The 21,521-nt window shown below is 42.4% G+C and overlaps 1 protein-coding gene across 4 annotated transcripts in view; it reads left to right on the top strand.

The window, feature by feature from the left end:
- The window catches only part of FMNL2 (formin like 2), a 323,617-nt gene that overhangs the window by 279,043 nt on the left and 23,053 nt on the right, over positions 1-21,521 (top strand). For all 4 annotated transcript variants that reach the window (XM_023516789.1, XM_023516791.1, XM_012808972.2 and 1 more), the window contains exons 10-15: positions 7,492-7,566; positions 11,108-11,218; positions 13,820-13,969; positions 15,861-15,962; positions 17,626-17,932; positions 18,269-18,475. In XM_023516789.1, the coding sequence (XP_023372557.1) occupies positions 7,492-7,566; positions 11,108-11,218; positions 13,820-13,969; positions 15,861-15,962; positions 17,626-17,932; positions 18,269-18,475 (952 nt within the window). The remainder of the gene's footprint in view (positions 1-7,491; positions 7,567-11,107; positions 11,219-13,819; positions 13,970-15,860; positions 15,963-17,625; positions 17,933-18,268; positions 18,476-21,521) is intronic.

The following is a 21,521-nucleotide window of genomic DNA, read 5'->3' on the forward strand; positions in this document are numbered from 1 at the left end:
CCAAAAGTGGTTTTGTCAGCCATGATGGCATCGCTAACCCGCGGGCTGCTGGTGCACTCAATGCAAGGTAAAAGATGCTTTTTACCTAGGAACCGAAACTGACTGAAATAACAGTTTACTTCATGAAGTGCTGAAAAGAAAACGAAACTTTTGTTCTCAGGCAGGCCCCTGAGAAGGGCCGTCTAATCAGTCATAATAGAGGGTGCCTCTAACCCCGTGCTGTCCTGCAGGGAGCCGTGCGGATCACAGGGGCCTATTGTGAGAAGAGAAAAAGAAAGTATTGAGGCAGGCGCCGGGCAGCGGGGCAAGAAGGAAGCACTTAAGCAAGGGCCTTTTAATTTTTATGTAACTAACCCAGAAGCATATTTTATAGCCACCTCGTAAGATTCAGGCCTCAGTCTGGCTGCAGGCTTTGTGTGGTGCCCTGGGAGCTGTAGTTGGGGGGAGCCAGAGACTGTTACTGACCTTGAAGGGAGACAGAGAGGTGGCTGAAAGCCGGAGAGTGTTCATTTCGACATCTGGCTGGCAAGATAATACCTTTTATTAAAAGGCTTTTGTAAAACCATCTTCTGCCTGCTATTAGCTTCTAGGGAAATCATCCCCTTAACCTCTATCCATCCTTCTAGAAGCTTTAAACCAGGGCCCTGGATTTATCTGAGTGGTTTGGGACACTGCTTAGACATGTCTTTCATAGATGCGGCAGAACATAGTTGAGTTGTTTTTCTTGGGCAGAAGTTGTGCTTTTGCTTTAACTCCCCTTTATGTGAAAATGTACCTTGCATGTCCCGGGAGTGGCCCGCTCTATCTGGGCGGGGCGGGACCGATCAGCTTCACCAGCAGGAGTGAAGCAGGTGGGATGAGGCAGCACTTTGGCCTCGTGTTGTGTACTCCGGGCCTGTACAGCTAAGGGCATCTCTCTGAATCTGCTTTGTGTGGGGCTTCCATGCTGCTCACCTTAAAACTCTGTAACCCTTGTGGCTTCTTAAAACGTGGCTTGGAAATCAGCCGTGTAAGCTAAGGCTTTCAAACTGAAGGATGTGAAAACTGAATTCCAGGGATGTTCTCTGAGTTGTCCAAGTTAACATCAGAGGTACTGGCCAAGCTGGGATTTATAACCCAGGTTTTGTGATACCATTGCCCCCCAATCCCACTTCTGCCCTTGTAGCCCCTCACCCCATCCGGGTCAGAGCATAAAGGTGCAAAGAGGGACATTTGTGTTAGGCAGGACCCACAGGGATGGGCAGGTGGGTAGCTCTGTTAGCAGAGCCTGTGGTCCAGGATTGGAGCCTGACCATTGTCACTTTACACAGTGCTAATCAGGGTTGGCGACTTTATTCCCATGAGACTGGTTTATAAATGATTTATATTGAAGCTGCCTCTCAGTTTTTAGTGAAGTATATGCTTTTCCAGGGCACATATTTTTATTTGTCTGCTCATTTATTTAATTTCTTGTAGCACTAGCTGATAGCAGTGGAGGTCTCATTCCCAATAGAGTAGTCGGTGTACAGAAGGCTCTTTCCAGTCAGCTCTGCTCCGCTCCATCCTTCTGTAGTTCTTAAACTTGCGCCCCACCCCACCTATTCCATAGGCCACTTATTACTGATACAGGAAATTGATGTCAAAGCTGGTAGGGGAAGGAGAAATACCAATAAAAGTCAAGAATGATGCATTTCAGCTGAAAATAGTATAACTTTTATTTAAAAGTTTTTGCATCATATATTGTCTGCCCTTGGCTGGCAGATGGAAGTAATATGCAGCGATATGTAATGTGCAGTCGTATATACGTGCGGATATGCTCCTGGCTCTGATGGATGTTTTTGATGAAGCCTTTGAGAGCATTGCCAGGAAGGCCAAGGTATGGATTCTGAAAATAACTGCAAATCAGAGTCTTATTCCTTTTCCTTCTCATCAGTTTTCTAAAACGAGGCCAGTTCAAAGGAAAGAGGAGGCACATTCAACCATGAAGGTCCTATTTTAACCAAGTGTGTGGGGGTGGTCCAGATGTGAGCAGTATGAACAGGACGGTTTTCCTTTGATGTGGGACATAGCTTTTACCAACCTTCCCCAAACACGTCCTCCCATTTCCTGTGGGATTGTAGTCTACACTTGTTTAATGATTGCTAGAGTAAGAGAAACAAATGGGAACCTGGTTTGCATGCTGCTTTGCCTTCGCCCGAAGCGCGGAACCCTTGCGCTTCCAATAGAGCAATGTTAGAAGATCCCACCCTGCATTCATTAGTTGAGGCTGGCAGCAAAGACGTGTAAACCTTTACAGGGGGCCTGCTGGAGCCATGGCAGGGGGCCCTCTGGCCCTCATAGTGGCTGAGAAGTGCTGTCTCAGATTGTTTCAAGGTTTCCCAAAAAGCAGCATCTGTGTTGGCAACTTGTCTTTTGTGCATTTGGATTCTTTTCACTATCCATAGCAGCTATAAATAAAATATTTAAGTCCATTATTTTTGAAGATAAAAGGTATTTCCCTGTTTCGTAACACATGTGTTCTCAGCATGGATTTGTCTGTTGATAGAATGAGGGATTTCTAAAGACACACGTATTTTTAAGGCTCTTCTTAATGTCTATTTCAGTCCTATCTACCAACCTAGTACAATGGTTTTTCTTTTTTGGGGGGGTGTTTGTGGGGGAATCTTTACTCACTGAAGGTGCTAAGGAAATTTCACCCCAAAATATGACTCCCTGGTATAAAGAATACTTTGAATTGAAGACCATTCAAGGTCAAGAAACGGGAGGCGCCCTCCCCTCTATCTGCATAAACTGAACTGGTCTAATTAAAGGATTAAAGAGGACAGTTGACTCCCCTTCCCCCTTCCTATTACCTCAGAATGTTTCAGGAATGAGTGTTGAGAATACAGATGGATCAGGCCCAAATTATTTGGGTCATAAACACCTGTCTCCTAAGTTAATTGACAAGTCAGTCAATTTCTCCCCCATCCAGTTCCTCTTCCCTAGCAACCACCCTAGCAACAGTTTACACTCTATATGACAATATCTGAACTCCATTGGAAAACTGGGTTGTCTCTCTGATTTCTTCCCATGTGCACAGTTAACAAATCTTTTCTCTTATTAATCTGTCTTAATTGTGAGTTGAGCTTTCAGCAAACTTTTGGGTGAAAGGGCAAGCCCCCCCCCCGCCCCACCACCATGAAATCTAGCATTGTCCATTCTGGATTTGATGTCGTCTCTCATTGTTAACAAGCTATGAGTGTAGTCATTGTTGCCATCCACATGTGCTTTCCCTGCCATTGAAAGCCCATTTTCTCTAATACCTGGATGCGGTCCCTGATTACGTTGAATCACCTTGTTGGTCATTGTACCTCTGTAGGGGCAGTAAGCCAACTCCTGCTGTGCTGCGGTGATACCCGGTTATAGTAACTGTGTTTCCTTATTTGTGTTACTCAGAAGTTGAATGAATTGGACAGTTAGTGATCTAATTAGACCGTTTTGTAATTGGTAGCCAGAAAGACTGAGAGTTTAATCACTTGTTCTGATATCATATATGCCACTGGTTCCCAAGTGCTGGTCCAGCAGCCGTGAGTACTCAGATTTCTAGGCCCATGTGTGGAGATTCTCGTTTATAGTATATCTCACTACAGACCCTGGGAATCTGCGATTTTTAGACGTTCCTAGACAATTCTGGTGCAAGGATGTTAAGTATATGTATGATGTAATGATTATAATTTTAATGATAACATTTTTTCATTTCTGCGGTGTCTCAGTAACTCTGGAATGCTTTAACTATCTCCTTAAATGGAATATGTTTTTCTGGACGTTCCAGGCTCTGTGAAAGAGGGAACGCCAGGCTGGCTGTTGCTTTTAGCCTTGGTTCTGCCACTCTGTGCTGACCTTTCATCAAGTCAGAGTGTCAGTCTCATTCATAAAATGAACATCAGATTACCCAAGGTACTTTAAAGCTTCCCAGCATTCTTTGATTTGAAGAACTTTGCCTTCTTGGGAATAGTATGTCCTCATTGTTTATGAGAAACTGTTGCCTCTGTTGCCTCTTCTAGTTCAGTGAGGGCCTAGCCACTCAGCAGAGCACTCAACACACTCTGCTGCTCAGGAGGGCTGAGAGATGTCTCCAGGCCCAAGGGACGCCCTTCTTTTTTTCCTCCTGCCACTGGCAACCTCCTAAAACAAGATTGAGGTGGACCTTCTCTTGGGAAATAAGCTCTTATATTGGAGTTTCTACTAAAGAAAGTCCAGGATATAATTCAGATTTTTTTTTATGAAAAGCCTTAGTATTTATTTTATCCACAAAGCTCTCTTTGCAGGCAAGGGATATTTGTCCTTTGTGGACAAACCACAAGATGTGGCGGAGGTCATAGTCTAGGGATTTGGGCCTGCCCTACCTCACCCCCTTCCACAACCTTTTACTTCTTGGAACATGCTATATGTTCTCTAGGAGGGCAGGCTAAGGGCAGAGGCAGTGGTATCCTCTTAGATCTCTGTTCTGGGCTTTTGTGGAATGGTCTGTAGCACTTTAAACATTATGTGTGTCCTTCACTGCAGCCCCACCTGGGCCTACTGCATCAGATACTCTAGGGTGGGATTGGGCCGGTACGTTTTTTAAAGGTTTTTTGAACTCTCCATTCCAGAGTCTCCCCATTTCTTCCAGACAGAGCCAAGCAGAGTTCCTTTGACCTCTGAAATTATTTATTTTTTATTTTTTAATTTTTATAGAGACAGGTTTCACTTATAGCCCTCCGTAGAGCGCTGTGACATCATAGCTCACAGCCGCCTTCAACTCCTGGGCTTAGGTGATTCTCTTGCCTCAGCCTCCTGAGTAGCTGGGAGTACAGGGGCCCGCCACAATGCCCAGCTATTTTTTTGTTGCAGTTTGGCTGGGACCGGGTTTGAATCCACCACTCTTGGTATATGGGGCCGGCACCCTACCCGCTGAACCACAGGTTCTGCCCTGAAATTATTTTTTAAGACTGGTGTAAATAAATGGAGGATAGTCATGAAAATGCAGTAATCTGTGGTCTGAACCTGTTGGAAATATTAGGTCATTAAATATGAAATATCCAATTTTGAATCCAAAGTTTAGTTTATTATATCTCAAACAAGAAGTAGCACAGTTAATCAAAGTATGTGCCTAAACTCTCGACACAGTTTTGCCATCTTAATGGTAACATGTGTGCGTCAGCAGGGACAAAGCCTAGAGAGCAAGTGGCAGTGAAATCACAAAGGGCATTGTCTACAGCTGGCTGAGGATTGAATATTTTTCCTTGAACATGTGGTCTAAGCCCTGGATGCAATGGGAGTCATGGGGTACAAGGTCTGGTCAATACGGTGAATGACAGAGTTTCCAGGCCCAGCTTCGGTTGCTTGAGCAGAGTTGTTTGTGCAGCAGTGTCATCTTGTGAGAGGATTGGCTAATCTCTACTGACCAGTTTCAGCTGCTTCCTTGCAAGCATCCACCTGACGTCATCACTGGCTGCAGTAGACATCTACTAGAATTGATTCCAGGTTTCATGAAGCTGTGATGGATAATGCATCAGGCACCATATTTGGTTTTGGGCTGTGTTTTGGCACTTCATCTTTATACAACCATTGTACCGAACACTTAGATCGTCTAAAAGCATCCATTTTTCATCACGTAGAAATGGTTCGCCTTTATGTCATGGCGGCAAGGAAGGGCAAGCTTCTGGACGAGTTCTCTTCTGATGCCCGTTTATGTCACCCGGGGTCTGTCCAGCCTCTTTACCGTGCTGATTTGCTGTAAAGGGTCCAGTTTTGCTGGAACAGTAATGTCAGACCTCGCTGCTAATTCGCGTGTTGGTGGAGATGGATTCGCTTCCACTGCAGCTTTCAGCTCGTCATTATCCACCTTCGTCTCAGGTCGCCCAGGTGGCTCCTTTTTGGGTTTAAAATCCCCAGAAAGGAATATCTCAGGCCGTCAGTGTACTGCGCAGTCACCAGCCACATCCTTCCCAGCACTTTGTTGATATTTTGAGCTACGTGTGCTGCATTCATTCCGCCATGGAACTCAGATTCAAGAAGAGCACACATTTTTGACTTATCCCTGGTTTCACAAGAATTGGTCTTAAGAATATCGGAAAGATAAACACAAGCTGAAACCTGCCTTTGAAAGAGAATGTACCTTCACAATAAAAAAAAAAGTGTCAAAGTGGAATGTCAGACATGCCAGCTGTGAATGAAACTCAGTACTTAAGGAAATCTTGCCTTCCTGGGACTTTCCCTTTACCAGAATATGTACCTGTGTACATAAATTTCGTGTGCAGTTTAAAATGGTTTAACATAGTGAATTGCACACAGACATTATGTCTACCCTGTGTATGTTCACGTGCAATTTTACATGGCTGAATTAAATGGCTGTATTATGAAATGCCATTTTAGAAGAATTCTTGAGGATTGGCCTGAGTGTCCCTGAGGTCACAAATGAAATTGGAAAATTTAGAGTTTGTACAAAAAGCTAGCTGAGGACATTGACACAATTCAAGTTCATTCTGTGACTTTAAATAAGACCCCAGAGAGTTGTCATTTTGTAGGAATCTTTCACTCTGTGTTAACTCCATGCATTTAATTCTGTGTGTATCCAAATACCTTGGGGCCTTGGAGTTCCCATTATTTTATCCCTTTATTTCATCTGTATTTGTTTAAGCTGAATGTATGTGTTTCAGGTCTCTAAGCTGCTACTTCACAAATTACTACAAATTTCTCTGCTTACCTTAAATTGGTTAATGTAGTTTTCCAAGGTGTCTACTTTTGTGCTGTAGTTTGTGAAATAAAAAAAAAATTTTTTTTTGAGACGAGTCTCGCTGTGTTGCCCTTGGTAGAGTGCCATGGTGTCACAGGTCACAGCAACCTCAGACTCTTGGGGTTAAGCAATTCTCTTGCCTCAGATTCCCAAGTAGCTGGAACTACAGGCACCTGCCAGAACACCTGGCTATTTTTTGTTGCAGTTGTCATTGTTGGCTAGCTGGCCCGGGCCAGGTTCAAACCCACCAGCTTTGGTGTATGTGGCAGACACTATAACCACTGCTATAGGTGCCGAGCCTGAAATAAATTTTTTCGATTCAATTACACAGATTATGAACATTTTGTATCTATCTTTCCAGTATAATAATTTAAATACTAAATTATTCAAATATTTTAGCATATCTTTTCTCCTTTTTGCAAAAGGAAAATTGTCAATTTTTTTTTTAATCATGAACTAAATTCTTGGATTCTGAATGCATGTATAAAGGCATGTTGCAGAGATAACCAATGAAAGAAAACACACTTGATAGTGGATTTTAAAACACCAGGAGGACGTGTAAAAGAAACCAAAGATCAGCTTTTGGTCATGGCTATGTTGCTGTTTGTGAGTTCACTATCTTTAGAAGAGAAGTAAATAGGGTATGACAGAGAAAAAGATATTCTGGAAATAATTATTAAGCTGAGATTTCTGCATCTCATTTTAAAGTACTTATGTTTAGAAAGTCATATGCACAATGAAAATGTGTGTTTCAGGTTTGCGGAGAAAAACAGCGCTTTGAGAAGCTTATGGAACATTTCAGGAATGAAGACAATAACATAGATTTTATGGTGAGTTATTTTAGTATTACACTCAATAAAGCAAACCCAATTTCAGTGCTTTTTTTCACAATAGCTTCCCTTCTCCACCCCCCACCCCATATACAGTTACGACGAATAGGAGATTAAATTTAATATGCCGTAGTTCTAATCTAGAATGCCCACCTTAATCTGTATTTTCTTTATGGTATTGATTCTCAATTATATTCATATGTACTATAGCAAAGACAGAAATACTGATTATTTATAGCAAATAAGGAGATAGCCATGCAGTTGGGAAAAGGAAGTTAGTGCCTGGTGCAAAGGCCCAAAATTGAGCCGTTGATAGTGCTGGTTATAAATCTTTAAGGTAGAAGGAACAGCATTGCCAGTGCCCTTCTCTAGATTATATTTTCAAATATTAAAGTGCTTTATAGAATTGGCTCTGTATATCCCCCCAATTAACATACAGCAGTGATTTTTTTTCCCCCTTGATCTCTTTCCTACTTTAGTAATTCTGTGAGGGCACAGTCCCGCTGGAGATCTTTTTAGCAGGTGAGGGCACAGTCCTGCTGGAGATCTTTTTAGCAGGTTCTAGATCCCATCAGGAACATGTGGTTCTGCAGCAGCCCTGTCCTCAGGTTGGAAGAACACTATGAGTTTCAGCGCTTCCAAATTCATATACCTAAACCCTAATCCTGGACTAAAGATAGAATCTACCCTAGAGAACGTCCTGGGACATATTACCCTTGAGTGCCCCCGACCTGCATGCATTGACCCAATCAGTGCATGCATTGAACTTCTGGACCCAGGAGGTCCTTACCTGGCTTGAATCTCCCAGATCACTCCTAGCCTGAAGCAGACATTCCAGTCAGTTCTTACATGTGCTTAGGATGCCAAGGGAAGTGTTCATTTGAATTGTTTCAGTGACTATAAAGCACATTTATACAGATTTCAAATGCTTTCAGGTGAAATTTTTTTTCTGGGTCCTCCAATTTTATATGTATCATGTCCTTGAGCCCCTTCCAAAATCAGTGAGAAGATGAAATCCTTTATAGAGAACTTTTCTGTTCCAGAAAGCATATTATTTGCTTTTGAAAAGGTAAAACAATATATGTGGAACAAGGAGTACTTTAACAATGACTTTTAAATTCTTTTTCTTAGGATTTTTTGGAGAAGTTAAGGCTAATGCTGGTCCTGGCGATAAATAAGGAAAGGGCCCTGTGCCTTGGCTCACATTACCAGTTTCTTTCCTGTGCCTTGTTAGAGGACATTTTTTTTTGTTAGAGCTGAGATTATAAACTGGAGGCTCCCCAGCTGAAGACAATGTTTAGGCTTATAAATTTAGTCTGAGAGAGATGGTTTTCCATTAAAAAACTTGGATATTGTTCATAAGGGTACATATAGGTGTCTGATTTTCTTGAAACCTAAAAAGTGTCTGATCACACTAGGCCCCTGTTCCTGCAGAGTAATCAGCTGCTGGAGCCAAATAGCCCCTCTAGTCCTTTAGTCCAAAGACATCTTCTCCAGTTTGCCACAGTCCACACCATTCCCTATTGTGTTTCACATGGGCCACCTCATTCATTTATGATACCTGCCATTTGAGTTTCTGCTGAAATTATAATAGGTCCTACATACACATACTAGACATATAATAGGTCACACACTAGACATATAATAGGTCCTATCCATACACAAACTAGACCTCATTTCTCCTCAGTTTTTAAATTCATATGTACATATTTTGAGGTACTTTATTTAGAGGCTGCTTATACACAGGTACTTTGTGGGGATTTATGTGTCATCATAAAACTGGATAGATCATTTAGACCTGTTTTCAAAAGAGAAATGGAAAGAGGCCAGCATTCAACCATATCCGCCTTCCCCACCCCTGAAAATGAGGCTTTTGTTAAACTGCCTTGGGAATGCAGATAGGTTGTACCATTTCCCAAACAACTTGTTCCTTCTAACATAACCACATGTAAATTCTTCTCATTTTTCTTCTTTGTCTTTGTTTTATTTATTTTTTTTTTTGAGACAAAAAAATTGACAATTTTTTTTTTAAGCTCATTTAACTGTAGAACCTGAGGTAATTTTTTAGTAAATTACAACAAGGTCCCCTCATAAAGTGGAGATCTTCCAAAGATGGCTAATGTCTGACATATATTGAAAAAACTATCTTTAAAATTGATAAAAACAATTTTGGAGAGAGAGTGAGTGGGGTGTTTTTCAGACCAAGTGTTAAATCTTGGTCTCTGGTTCCTTTTGCGTCCTGGCCGGAGACTGTGCTGGGTCGCGGTGGCAGAGGGAAAGTGTTAGCAAGTTCTCACCACACACAGGCTGTCACTGCTGAAAGCAGAGAGATCTGCTGAACTCTGCTCTGGTCTTCACCAAACCGGGGACTGGTTTTTCTCTGTGCCGGGACTCAGCTGTGGGGAGAAAGCAATAAACCCAAACTTTCATGGCCCAGAAGCTGGTTGACAGCACGGACGGATAGGGCAGGTGTTACGGTCCTGCTGGTGTGGGGAGTCCCAGTAAGCTTTTTAGAAGTGATCACAGTGTGACGAGATTATAGGTGTTTTATAGGTTCTTCTTAGTAATAATTTCACATTTGTACAATATACCTAGAATAACTTGCAGTTTGTTCTATATCCCTATATGCCATTTTAAGAACGGCTTTACGGAGATCTAATTAACATACCATCTAATTTACTCATTTAAAGTTTATAAGTCGGTGTTTATTTAGTATATTCACAGAGTTGGGCAGCATTACCGCAGTCTAATTTAAAATATTTCATCATTCCCCAAAGAAACCCTGCACATTAGCAGTCACTCACTCCCTACCTACCCTCCCCCAGCCCTAGGCAACCATTAACCTGCTTCCTCTCTCTCTAGTTTAGCCTATTCTGGTTATTTTATAGGAATGGGTCATATAACATAGAGGCTTTTGTGACTGGCGTTGTTCACTTAGCATGATGTTTTCAAGTTCAGGTTGTAACATGGATGATCGGCACTTCGTTCCTTTTTGTTATTATGTGATACTCTCTCGTGTGAATACACCACATTTTGTTTATGCATCACTTGATGGACACTGGGTCCTTTCCACTTGTTGGCTGTTATGAATGATGCTGTTATGAACATTTGTGTACACATTTTTATGTGGATGTATGTTTTTATTTCTCTTGACTATCTACCCCAGAGTAGAGTTACTGGGTCATACGGTAACTGTGTTTAACATTTTGAGAACTGTCACATTTTCCAAAGTGGCTGCACCGTTTTACATCATTCCCACCAGCAATGGATGAGTGTTTTAATTTCTCTGCATCCTTGCCAATACTTGTTACTGTATTTCTTTTTTATTATAGCCATCCTAGTGGGCATGAAGTGGTATCTTATTGTGGTACCTCTGATTTTTGAATTAAAAAAATTATAAAGTATTTTTAAAGACCCAGTGAAATGAAAGAAAAGGAAATCGGTAAGTGAGCCTAGATTTGTGCACTTGAAAGCACATGCCTGTGATTAAACTGAGAAAAATGTTTGGAGCCCGTCTAACCCCCTGGCAATTTCATTTCAGGTGGCCTCTATGCAGTTTATTAATATTGTTGTCCATTCTGTAGAAGATATGAATTTCAGAGTTCACCTCCAATATGAATTTACCAAATTAGGCCTGGATGAATACTTGGACGTGAGTATATCTGTAGCCTGTATTGGAACCATTGGCTCCAATTAAGAATTAGTTTATTGCCTACCCTCAAAGGTACACTTCTATAGTGGCTAATGGATGCCTAAAGCTCTGTGCATTCAACTCCTGTCAAGCTAGTTAAAAGCACCCAATCTGAGTGGCACAATCTGTCAGAGAAGCTGAATGCTTGCAGCCCTTCTGGCACCTCAGGCTGTCTTTGCCAGCAGCCTTTAGTACAGGAGCCAGATAACCTCTTGTAGCCTTGCTGTAGCTCTCCTGTGCTGTGGCCTGTGTCTGGGTCAAGTCTCACTGCATCCTTCATCTGGGCTGCTGGGCAATTTGCATTCCTGGTTACCCTGGGGGCCCTGTCTGAGTAGCAGAAGTCAGACCCAAACTGCTGTAGAATGATGAGTAAATGTAGTAAATGTTCAAGTGTAAAAAAAATATGAAGAAATGGATAGTAGAGACTTCCTCTTGAAGCTGCTAACTTCTGCTTAAAGTGTCTGTGGCTTTAGTTCTACTTTTAGTTCTTGGGAGGAAGAGGGTTTAAGTTTTTCTTTTCCTTACTCTCTTAAAAAAATGCCCTGACTATTCCGTGATATTCTTCAGTTAATAAACAGAAGGTTGATGTGAGACTTGAGCAGCTGTGTGTGCAGGGATGTGCCTTATCCTCTGACTCGCAGCAGTTTTTGATTTCCTTTTTGTATGGGAATGGTCCAGCTGAATGTGGAAGACCTCTCGTGAAAGGCCAAGAGTTGTTGGCTTCAATGTCAAGGCTCCTTCCAGCTGTGAGAAGATAGCAGTACTTCCCTTGAACCTCTCCAGAGTTCAGCTGCCCATCTTAGGGTGAAGCCGGGGGCTGCACAGACTGTACTGCTGGTTATTGGGAGGCACAATTGCAGAGTTGGCTGCTGTCCATCTGGTGGCCTTGCTTAACTTACTGACTGGACTTCAATGTTGTCTAAAATTCTACTCAGGGACAGGCACAATAGATTTCCATCAAAGAGTTATTTGTATTGTGTCCTGCTGATGTCATTGGCAGAATATTGTATTGAGAGGTTCATTCTGGCTTTGGGATCAAGGTTTTTATCTATCCTCTATCCTCATGTGCTCCAAGAGTAGCAGTATTTGAACAAAAATTCAATCTACAGATTCCCCGTGGTGTTCTGGGTTCTGTTTTGTGATGTCTGACCAGAGCTGGCTTTGGGCTCAGATGAGAATGGCAGAGAGTAAGGTATTGGGGAACACCTGTCACTCCCTGTGAATCTGGTGAAGAATCCCCTTACGTGTCTTCTCCGTTTTCTTTTCTAGCCTTTGCCCTATTCAGAAAACTTTTTTAGTTCTGACTCTTAAGCTAAAATGGAATGTACTTGCTTCAGAACAAGCTAAATTTTTGAACTCCAGATTAGACCTAGGAGAAGATCTATTTTCCTAAGAATTTGTGTAGAGCAGAGGAATTTCTCTTAGAAATTTAAGACTTTTTTTTTCAAAATTTGATTTTTTTTCATTGCGGATTGGTTCTGGACACTGATAGAGGTGGTTAGAAGAGTGATATTACAAGCATAGGATGTGTAAATGCCTCATTAGTTTTCAAAAACCCAGTCTTGTAAGTAGCTATTGCTTTGTTCAGTAAATGTTTATTGGCATCATCCGTGTTCCAGGAGTTATTCTATTCTGTGTTCTGCAGTGAAAGGCATGACTTAGAGAACTTGTGGAGAAGATGTGCTGATTTACTCGGCCTCTAGCATCACCTTAAAGCAGTGGTTCTCAATCTTCCTAATGCCGCGACCCTTTAGTACAGTTCCTCATGTTGTGGTGACCCAACCATAAAATTATTTTTGTTGCTACTTCATAACGCTCATCCCTTCATAATTTTGCTACTGTTATGAATCATAATGTAAATATCTGATATGCAGGATGTGTTTTCATTGTTTCAAAGGGGTTGTGACCCACAGGTTGAGAACCGCTGCCTTAGAGCTCACTGAGCCCCTCCAGAAGGCCTAGATTGAGATGCAGGGAGCTGGGGAAGGCCTTCTGATCCATGCTTTGGGGAGTCCTGAGCTGTTGATGCTGGACATTAACTCAGGGAGGAAATTGTGGGGGATTGGCTCTAGCGATTTATGCTAAACTAAGCTTCGAGGCTAAGTATAAATGATCAGTGTCTACCCCACTTTCCGCCTACCCCTCTCTTCCCACTGATAACCACCATGACTACCCCGGCCAGATACCACTCACCGTAATTTCTTCTATTACACAGGCAGCCCTCCAGTTTCACGTTGCTTACAAGTATTCCCATTTAAAGCTGCTTTTAATTTTTCTGTTGTCCTGACTTCACCTATATCAAAATGTTTTAGATTGGAATATAATTACACGGAGCAGGAAGGATTAGGGGGAAAATGTGTGAGTATTGGGAGAGGGTATTTACCAGAAAGTAATCTGCTGGTTCTCTCTTACACAGGCACTCTTTTGGGGAAGATGATATATTAAATCCTCTCTTGGAAAAGGCTAGGACTGTTTGGAGCAAACAAAACACGTAGGCTTTTGGGAAATTGTTCTCTTTCTACATGAAGCTAACAACACATTCTCTCGCATTCTGGGTTTTAGAAGCTGAAACACACTGAGAGTGACAAGCTGCAGGTCCAGATTCAGGCTTACCTGGACAATGTGTTTGATGTGGGAGCTCTGCTGGAAGACGCTGAAACTAAGAACGCAGCCTTGGAGAGGGTGGAAGAACTGGAAGAAAACATCTCTCATGTAACTACTGCTCAGAAAAGGAAGAGTGCTTATGTTTCGACTGAGTGCAAAGCGGGATAAGTGTTAGCTCTGAGAGGAGTGTATTAAAGGATTTCAAGTATAGGATGAGCTGTAGCCTGGGGTTGAGAGCTATCAGAAGTCCTTTGGGTTTTTTTCAAAGAAGGCAGGTGTGTTAAATAGAACCAAAGAGAAACCGTTGCTTTGCCTTAGTTCACACCTCTGCTCTGTTTCTGCCGAGTTACATTTCCCAGCAATCTTAGTTACAGGTGCAGGGGGAGTTTGGTGATTGGCATTACCTGAAAGATTAGAAGGAAATTAAATGTGGGAATTTGGCTTGACGTAAAGAAGTATGTTCTGAATACGAGCCCTCTTATCAAATATGTCCACACAGGCCCGTGGGCAGGATTAGCTAGTAGCTCCGTGATGCACGTTTGAGCATTCCTGTCTCGTGGTTCCCCAGATTCTAAGTAGATTCATTTCAACAATAGGTATCTTCGAGGAAGTCACTGGGCTTCGCCACATACCCTCTTTTTTGAAGAAGAACATCTTCTGGGTGTAATGTCAAATCTCCATCAGGACAAGGGCTCATTTCTCTCTGAGGGAATTTTCTTGTCAGAAAACAATTTGAATATGAGTCTAAAGACTAGTAGAGGATGTTGATTTGTCCATTCAGTAAATAAATATTTCCTTGTTGGAGGAATGAACAGAGGAGTGTTGCTTCTCAAAAACCCAAGCATTGGGAGGACCATGTTCATTTAATGAGTTCCAATTGGCACTTTCCTTGATTGTGGAATGAAGTGTCTTCTTTTGGAGGTATATTATTTTTTTCTTTGGATGTTCCATTTATTTTCCTCCACACTTTCTCCTAAAGCAGCGGTTCTCAACCTGTGGGTGACAACCCACAGAACTGTATTAAAGGGCCGCAGCATTAGGAAGGTTGAAAACCACTGCATGGCTGGGAACACTGCATGTTCTAAAGAGCACTGTGTGTGCTTAATTTCCTTCACCTTTTGCCATTACTCTAAAAATAGGAACATTCACAGCTGTTAAGCCAAGTGGGTGAGCCAGAAATCCTCACTTCATAAGTGCTGCAGTGACCTAGGTGGTGACATCTGCTTAAAAGAGAAGTTAAAAGGCCCAACCTATCTTCTCTTAAAAGATTTGTATTCTCTTCTGAACCTGATCAGTGTAAATCTCCACTCTCCATCCTTACCTGGCTCCCTGGTTTCCTTTACTCATGATCATTTTCAGTGAGGTATTAGAAATCAGACGTTGCTTGATGCTAGAGCTTTGTGTGAAAAATAACTATTTAACACAGGGCACTCCCTGTCTTTCTCTTGACGGCTTTGCCAGCATCGCATGACTATACCAATAAATACATTTTTATGGCAGGCTACCTGTTTATTCCAACTTTCCCTCCAAATGACTTTTACTGTTTGCCTAGTTTGGATTGAGGCAAGCAGGAGTGTATTCTCAACTGGCTACTTAGAATGACAGAACCAAGTTTTCTGGATCAACAAGTTTCCAAAGCTTTTGCTTGGTAGCCCTTTCTTAGGTGGGGGAGAGTCAGATTTCCCCTCCTCCTTCCTTACCGCTCTGCACCTTGGCAGGCCCCAGAGGAGTGGAAGGAGGCGCACTGTGTATGTTGAAACCCAAGGAACTGACATACGGATTTTATTAAGGATCACGTATAAGTTATTAATTCCTGGTAGAAACAAATATGTATTCAGAACCATATTATAAATATTAACATTTCTAGGAAACAACTTGTGGAACATATGCAGGACTCTTGCTGGCCCCAGATGATCTTGGAGCTGTACTTTCCGAGAGCTGAGGGCCTGGTCAGAATGATCCTATGTTGTGATACCGCTTCCTTTTCAAAATTTTACAGTTATCTGAAAAACTTCAAGACACAGAGAATGAAGCTATGTCTAAGATTGTGGAACTGGAAAAGCAGCTCATGCAGAGGAACAAGGAGCTGGATGTTGTTCGAGTAAGTGTGGTGATGACAGCCGCCCCAGATGGGCATTGCAGGGACTGACTGTGCCCCAGTTTTAGTCTAGTTGATCGTGGAATACATTCATTTCAGAGGAATGCATTGATGTATGTAGCATGTTTATTGGAACCATTTCAGAGGTGATACTCCAATGAAAAGTACACATAGTCAGGGTATGCGTACACATGTGTGTCCAGTCAGATACTGGGAGTTTAGTATGTCCTTATCACAGATTTTAGGAGCAATGATGTTTTCCCATCTGGAGGAGGCTGAGTTGATTCTGTGGATCACTGATTTGGTTGGAAATAAAAACACAGCATGGATTTAAATTCATGCCACTTATTTATTTTTATTAGGACTGGGGCTTCTCTGTATTTTTCTGCTTTGCTTCCACTCAAAACTAGATTTGGTGGTTGCTGTAGAAACCGTGAAATCACAACATAGGTCAGGTCTAATGGCATTCACCAAAAAAGGGGGAAGGGGAGGCAAAGCCAAACCAATCTGTTTTATTATCAGATAATCGCAGCTATTTTATTTGGCCTTAGTGTTGTTTTGTTTTATGTGTCAGGTATTTATGGAGTCCCATCCATGTGCTTGGAGTTGTACAGAGCATAAAAACACCAAAACGCCTAGAGGGCTTTAAGGCAAATGGCTTGCCTTTTACCACAGTTAATGAAATAGCACATTTTATGTGACGGCTATCACGTCTGTGTGTAGTGCCTGAAATTCTGACATGTCCTACATTAAGTGTAAGAAATTTATTTTCTGGCACTACATTGAGACAAAGTTGTAGCATATGGATTCAATTCAAATTCAGACTCTTAGATTATTAATAATAGACAGGGTGTGAAGAATGTTTCCCTGCTTGCTGGAGGTTTGTGGTGAGAGATTACACGTACAAGGCTCAGCAAGTAAGTTCAGTTCCATGAAATGCTTTCACTAGAACCTCTATGGGCCCCTTACAAAAGGAACCAGGACAGCCTTTGAATTGAAAATTGTAACTTCTTTGTTTTCTGCTTACAAACCTAGACATAAATAAGTAATTAGTAGAAGGAAGCTTTGGCCTGTTTTGTTAGCTGCATTACCAAGGGGAAAATGTTGTAACAATCACCGTCCTGAGCTTGGTCAAGGGGGCATTTTAAGGGCCAGAGAATCCACTGAAGAACGGTCAGCCCCTGGTTACTCATGAGAGATTGTTCCATGCTTTGCAGATTTTTAATCCCAGTCTGACTTCTATCCAAGTCTGATTTAGGGCCCTTTTGTCTATTGTGAGCGAATATGTGTTTTTAAGACATTCAGTGAACAAATGAATTTTAAAATAAGTGAAAGGAAAACACTGTGCCATCAGAACACACCCACACTTCAAAGCCAGCTTTTGGGGTCATCACGGCTCTGTTTCTTTTCTTCTACAGGGAAAATTGAGTTAGCTGCATTTATTAAATGGACAGGGCTTGGTTAACAATAATAATTGCTAGAATATATTGCATGCATTACTAGCATACAATCAATAATTAATGGGACTTTATGGATTCTGGCAGAGGTCCAGAGAATGCCCACTTATTTGCATAGTATTTTTCTTTGTCCTCAGTTTGCCAGTCTGGTGGTAATGAGCGTCAAGTGAAGACAGACTCTGGATTTTGGACTTTTTATTTTTTTGCAGGAAATCTACAAAGATGCAAATACCCAAGTTCACACCTTAAGAAAAATGGTCAAAGAAAAAGAAGAAGCTATTCAAAGACAGTCTACCCTGGAAAAAAAGATTCATGAACTGGAGAAACAAGGGACCATTAAAATTCAGAAGAAAGGGGACGGGGACATCGCCATACTTCCAGTTGTGGCTTCTGGGACATTGTCCATGGGGTTGGAAGTGGGAGTGGGCAACTCTGGGGGACCAGTAACAGGGGCTACCTCCTCAGGGTCCTTGGCCCATCCCCCACTGCCTCCATCTTCAGACTCACCTGAGACAGGTAAGCAGCCCTTACAGGAGGAGTAAGGGGTTTCCGGGCATTTTGTATGTTTTCGTTTAACAGTTGTCCATTTGTGTCCTTGATTTGCTTTTCTTGGCCTGTTCTTTTGCTTATTGATTTACAGAACTGTTGAGTGTTTTGAAATTAGGGCTGTAAATTTTCGTTTCATGTATGTTCTGATATTTTCTCCATTTGTTGATGATGGAGTTTTATGGTTTTTGAAAGCAGTCTTTTGTCCTTTTAAGTTTTGTTTTCAGCTACTTTATATGCATGTGACATTGTAGGAAAGCCATTCCCCTATTTTCAAAGACCATTTGTTTCTTTTCTCTTTGCTAGTGCAAAATGGTCCAGTAACGCCACCTATGCCACCGCCACCCCCGCCTCCGCCACCTCCCCCTCCTCCCCCGCCCCCACCACCTCCCCTCCCTGGTCCTGCAGCTGAGACTGCGCCTGCTCCTCCGGTACCGCCCCCTCCACCCCCCTCTGCACCCCCTCTGCCGGGAACATCTTCACCCACAGTGGTTTTCAACTCAGGATTAGCAGGTAAGAGTACAAAATTCAATGCCAGGTACTTGTGTTACAAATTTTTCTTAAAGAGTTAAAGCTATTCTTTCAAAGTCTGGGTCTCTTGCAATGACATGTATATGTCTTAGTACAAGAATGTTCCTGCTAAAAGCCAGTACCCGGGGAACTGTCACACGTGGGAGGTGCTCTCCTCTGAGTACCTTTGTCACACCCTCTCTCCCTAGTGAGAGACCCTCCCTGACCTCTCACATCAGCTCTCTGCCTTTACGTAGCCCTATCTCGAGAAGGGAAGGGGGGAAAGTTACCTCCTCAAGGGTCAGTGCGTTTCTTGGGTTCAGCAAATACTTCCTGGACACCTGTAGTGGTCAAAGCTCTGTATTAGCACATGCATGGAGAGCTTCTGGCTCTTTTTATTTTTAAAAAGGTATTTGCCATGTCACCTATGAAAAGGGAAAATGCCTTTATGTGTAATTGCCTGACGTGAACTTCTGAGCGTTTGAGAATATCAGAATTGCTTGAGTGGATTTCAGCTTCAAGGTGAAGTGCTACCCACAGCAGTATCCCCATGCCTTGAGATACCTCTGAATAATGGTGTTGTTTTCTTGCTCACCAGGAGGTAGGGTGTTGCATCCTTACCTCACCAGCAAACAAACAAGTGGGGAGAGGTAGGTTGAGAGGAGGGGAGCTGCTCTAATACCTTAAAACATGAGTTCTTAGTTTTGACTCACAGAGATGAATTTGCGCTCTTTGCTACAACACCGCCAGCCATTTCCCCTGCTGTGAAATGTTTGGCTGACGTTTGGAATCGCCCTGTGCTTTGCCACCCCTGTAACTTGGGATAACTCTGCTGCTTCATCGCCTCGCGAAGCCCTTCAGTTCCAGTGAACAGCCGCCATTGCAGTTGCCTCCATTTCCCAGGCTTTTTAGGAAGGGGCAGTAGTGTGCAGAGCCTTTTGCTCAACTCCAAAAGACAGTCTTGGCTGTAAAGATTTCCTGTCTCCACACCAGCTGGCCATCAGGCCCCACCTCGTGACTGGAGCCCTCTCGGACACCCCAAAGCTACCCGTAACAGATTAGTTACACATCAAATCTGTGGTCTCATGTCCTTGTCAATATCTATAAAGCTGTCAAGGCAACAAACAAGAACCAAGAACCGTTCAAAGCAGTGTTTGTAGTAAATCAGTGGCTTATTCCTGCCCTCTAAGATCCTCCCTGTCTACCACTTTCTTCTAGAAATTTTATTGCTTCTGAAGGAGAAAAGTTGGTGAAGAATCATAATGGAATCATTAGAGCGTGGAATGTAAACAGACAAACAAAAAAACCATCAGGACAGGCCCAGGGAGTCTGTTCCACTGAGTGTGGAAGCCCATGATTGTCATGGGCACTGGACTCCCGATCAGGCTTCAGTGTGACCCCCAGGAGCCCACCCTGTGAGGTGTGTGCCACAGCATGTCACTGGCTCTGCTCCCTCGCTCGGACAGAGCTAACGTGACTCAGCACCCTCTTCCATTTGCCTGAGTGCTGATGTAGAACTTGCAGCTGCCTTGGCAGAGTGAAAGAGCCAGTGGGCTGAGCACATCCAGAGCTTCCTTCTGAAGGGGCACATCCTGTCTGGTTGACCTACTGGGTATCCAAATGGTTGCTCAAAATGTCACCATATATACGTATAGGGAAACGGGAAAATTGTAGCTAAATGCACCTCTATTTACAAAATATTCATTACAAACTCTTCAAAACGTTCTTCACCTATTGGCCACCTCTTTATAAAATCTTATAATGAATATTTTATAAATAAAGGTATGTTTAGCTATGATTTCCGTATTTATGTTGACTTTATAGATGACCTTTGGGATGCCCTATATTTTTCTTTTCTTTTATTATTATCATTAATTTTTTTTTTGGCTTGGGCTCTTTCTGTTACTTAATTTTTAAAATTTCTTGGCTCAGTTTTAAGGTGTGGAGCTCTAGGCTCAGCTGTAAACAGCCACTCCCTGGAGAGTTGCCACAATTGAAAGGTGTCGCTGTTATGTCTCACCCAGTTAGAGCACAGTACATGGGATGGAAGAAACTCCTCTTTACTTCCAAAAGTGTCCATTAAATGGTTATAAGGGCCATCTTGTTTAACAAGATATGAGCATTATAAGATATGTATAAGTCTCTGGTAGCTTGAAATCAGGCAACTTTTACCAGGCCTTTAATCTCTGTTACTCATCCTTAATTTGACTATTAATACTTAGTGCTGAAGCCCATTTTGTGAGATGATTTACTGGTGTGTTCAGAAACTTCTCTCTCTCTCTCTGGAACCCAGGGGCCACACAGAATTAGGATGTCCCAGTAGCACTGAGGGACAGAGCTGAGCTGATATGCCCAGGGCTCCTGGGAAGTCAGAAATCTATGATATCACTTATGCCCCTGGATCAACAAGCATTGCCATGTCTTGTCTGTTCAACAGACATGAGCCAGAGTGTTCTTGGTGGCCAAGACCGGGACTAGGAGGAGGTCCCCACAGTTATCTAGTTGAGAGTTTTCTTTGAGAAAATATTAGTAAAGCGTACATTTAAAATATAAGGCCTGCTCTCTCACATCTGTGGCAGAACATTCAGGCTCCCTTTTCTGGGGCAGATTACCTGAGATTGCAGGGCAATCTGTAACTTTTGCTGTTTTGATGTGCTTGGGTCTTTATAAAGAGAATTTGCATTTTGGCTGCTTATTTTTTTTTTTATTAAAAACATTGTTCATGTCCTATGGAATACCCAGCCCAGTTTCGTATGGCTGTTTGGGGCCACTACAATGAAATACTATTTTTTCTTTTCCTCCTCTTATGAGGATACTTTTTAAAGTATCCTCAAAATAAGTGAGTCTTAAAGGCAGCTTGAGTGGAAATGAACGTTTGGCTCTAGACTGCCTTGTGAAATGTTTCCAGGAAGCATGAAATTCTATGCTAAGAGTGTGTGAACTGCTGAGCCACTTGACTCTAACCATATCTAATTTTTTTTGTGTGTGTGTTCTTTCTATTCTTTCTGCTTCCACAAAAGATGGGCCAATCAAGCTTTTCTGTAGGTCG

Source organism: Otolemur garnettii, unplaced genomic scaffold (assembly GCF_000181295.1).
Source record: "Otolemur garnettii isolate 467f Iridium unplaced genomic scaffold, OtoGar3 scaffold00098, whole genome shotgun sequence".
In the NCBI taxonomy this organism is placed as follows: domain Eukaryota; kingdom Metazoa; phylum Chordata; class Mammalia; order Primates; family Galagidae; genus Otolemur; species Otolemur garnettii.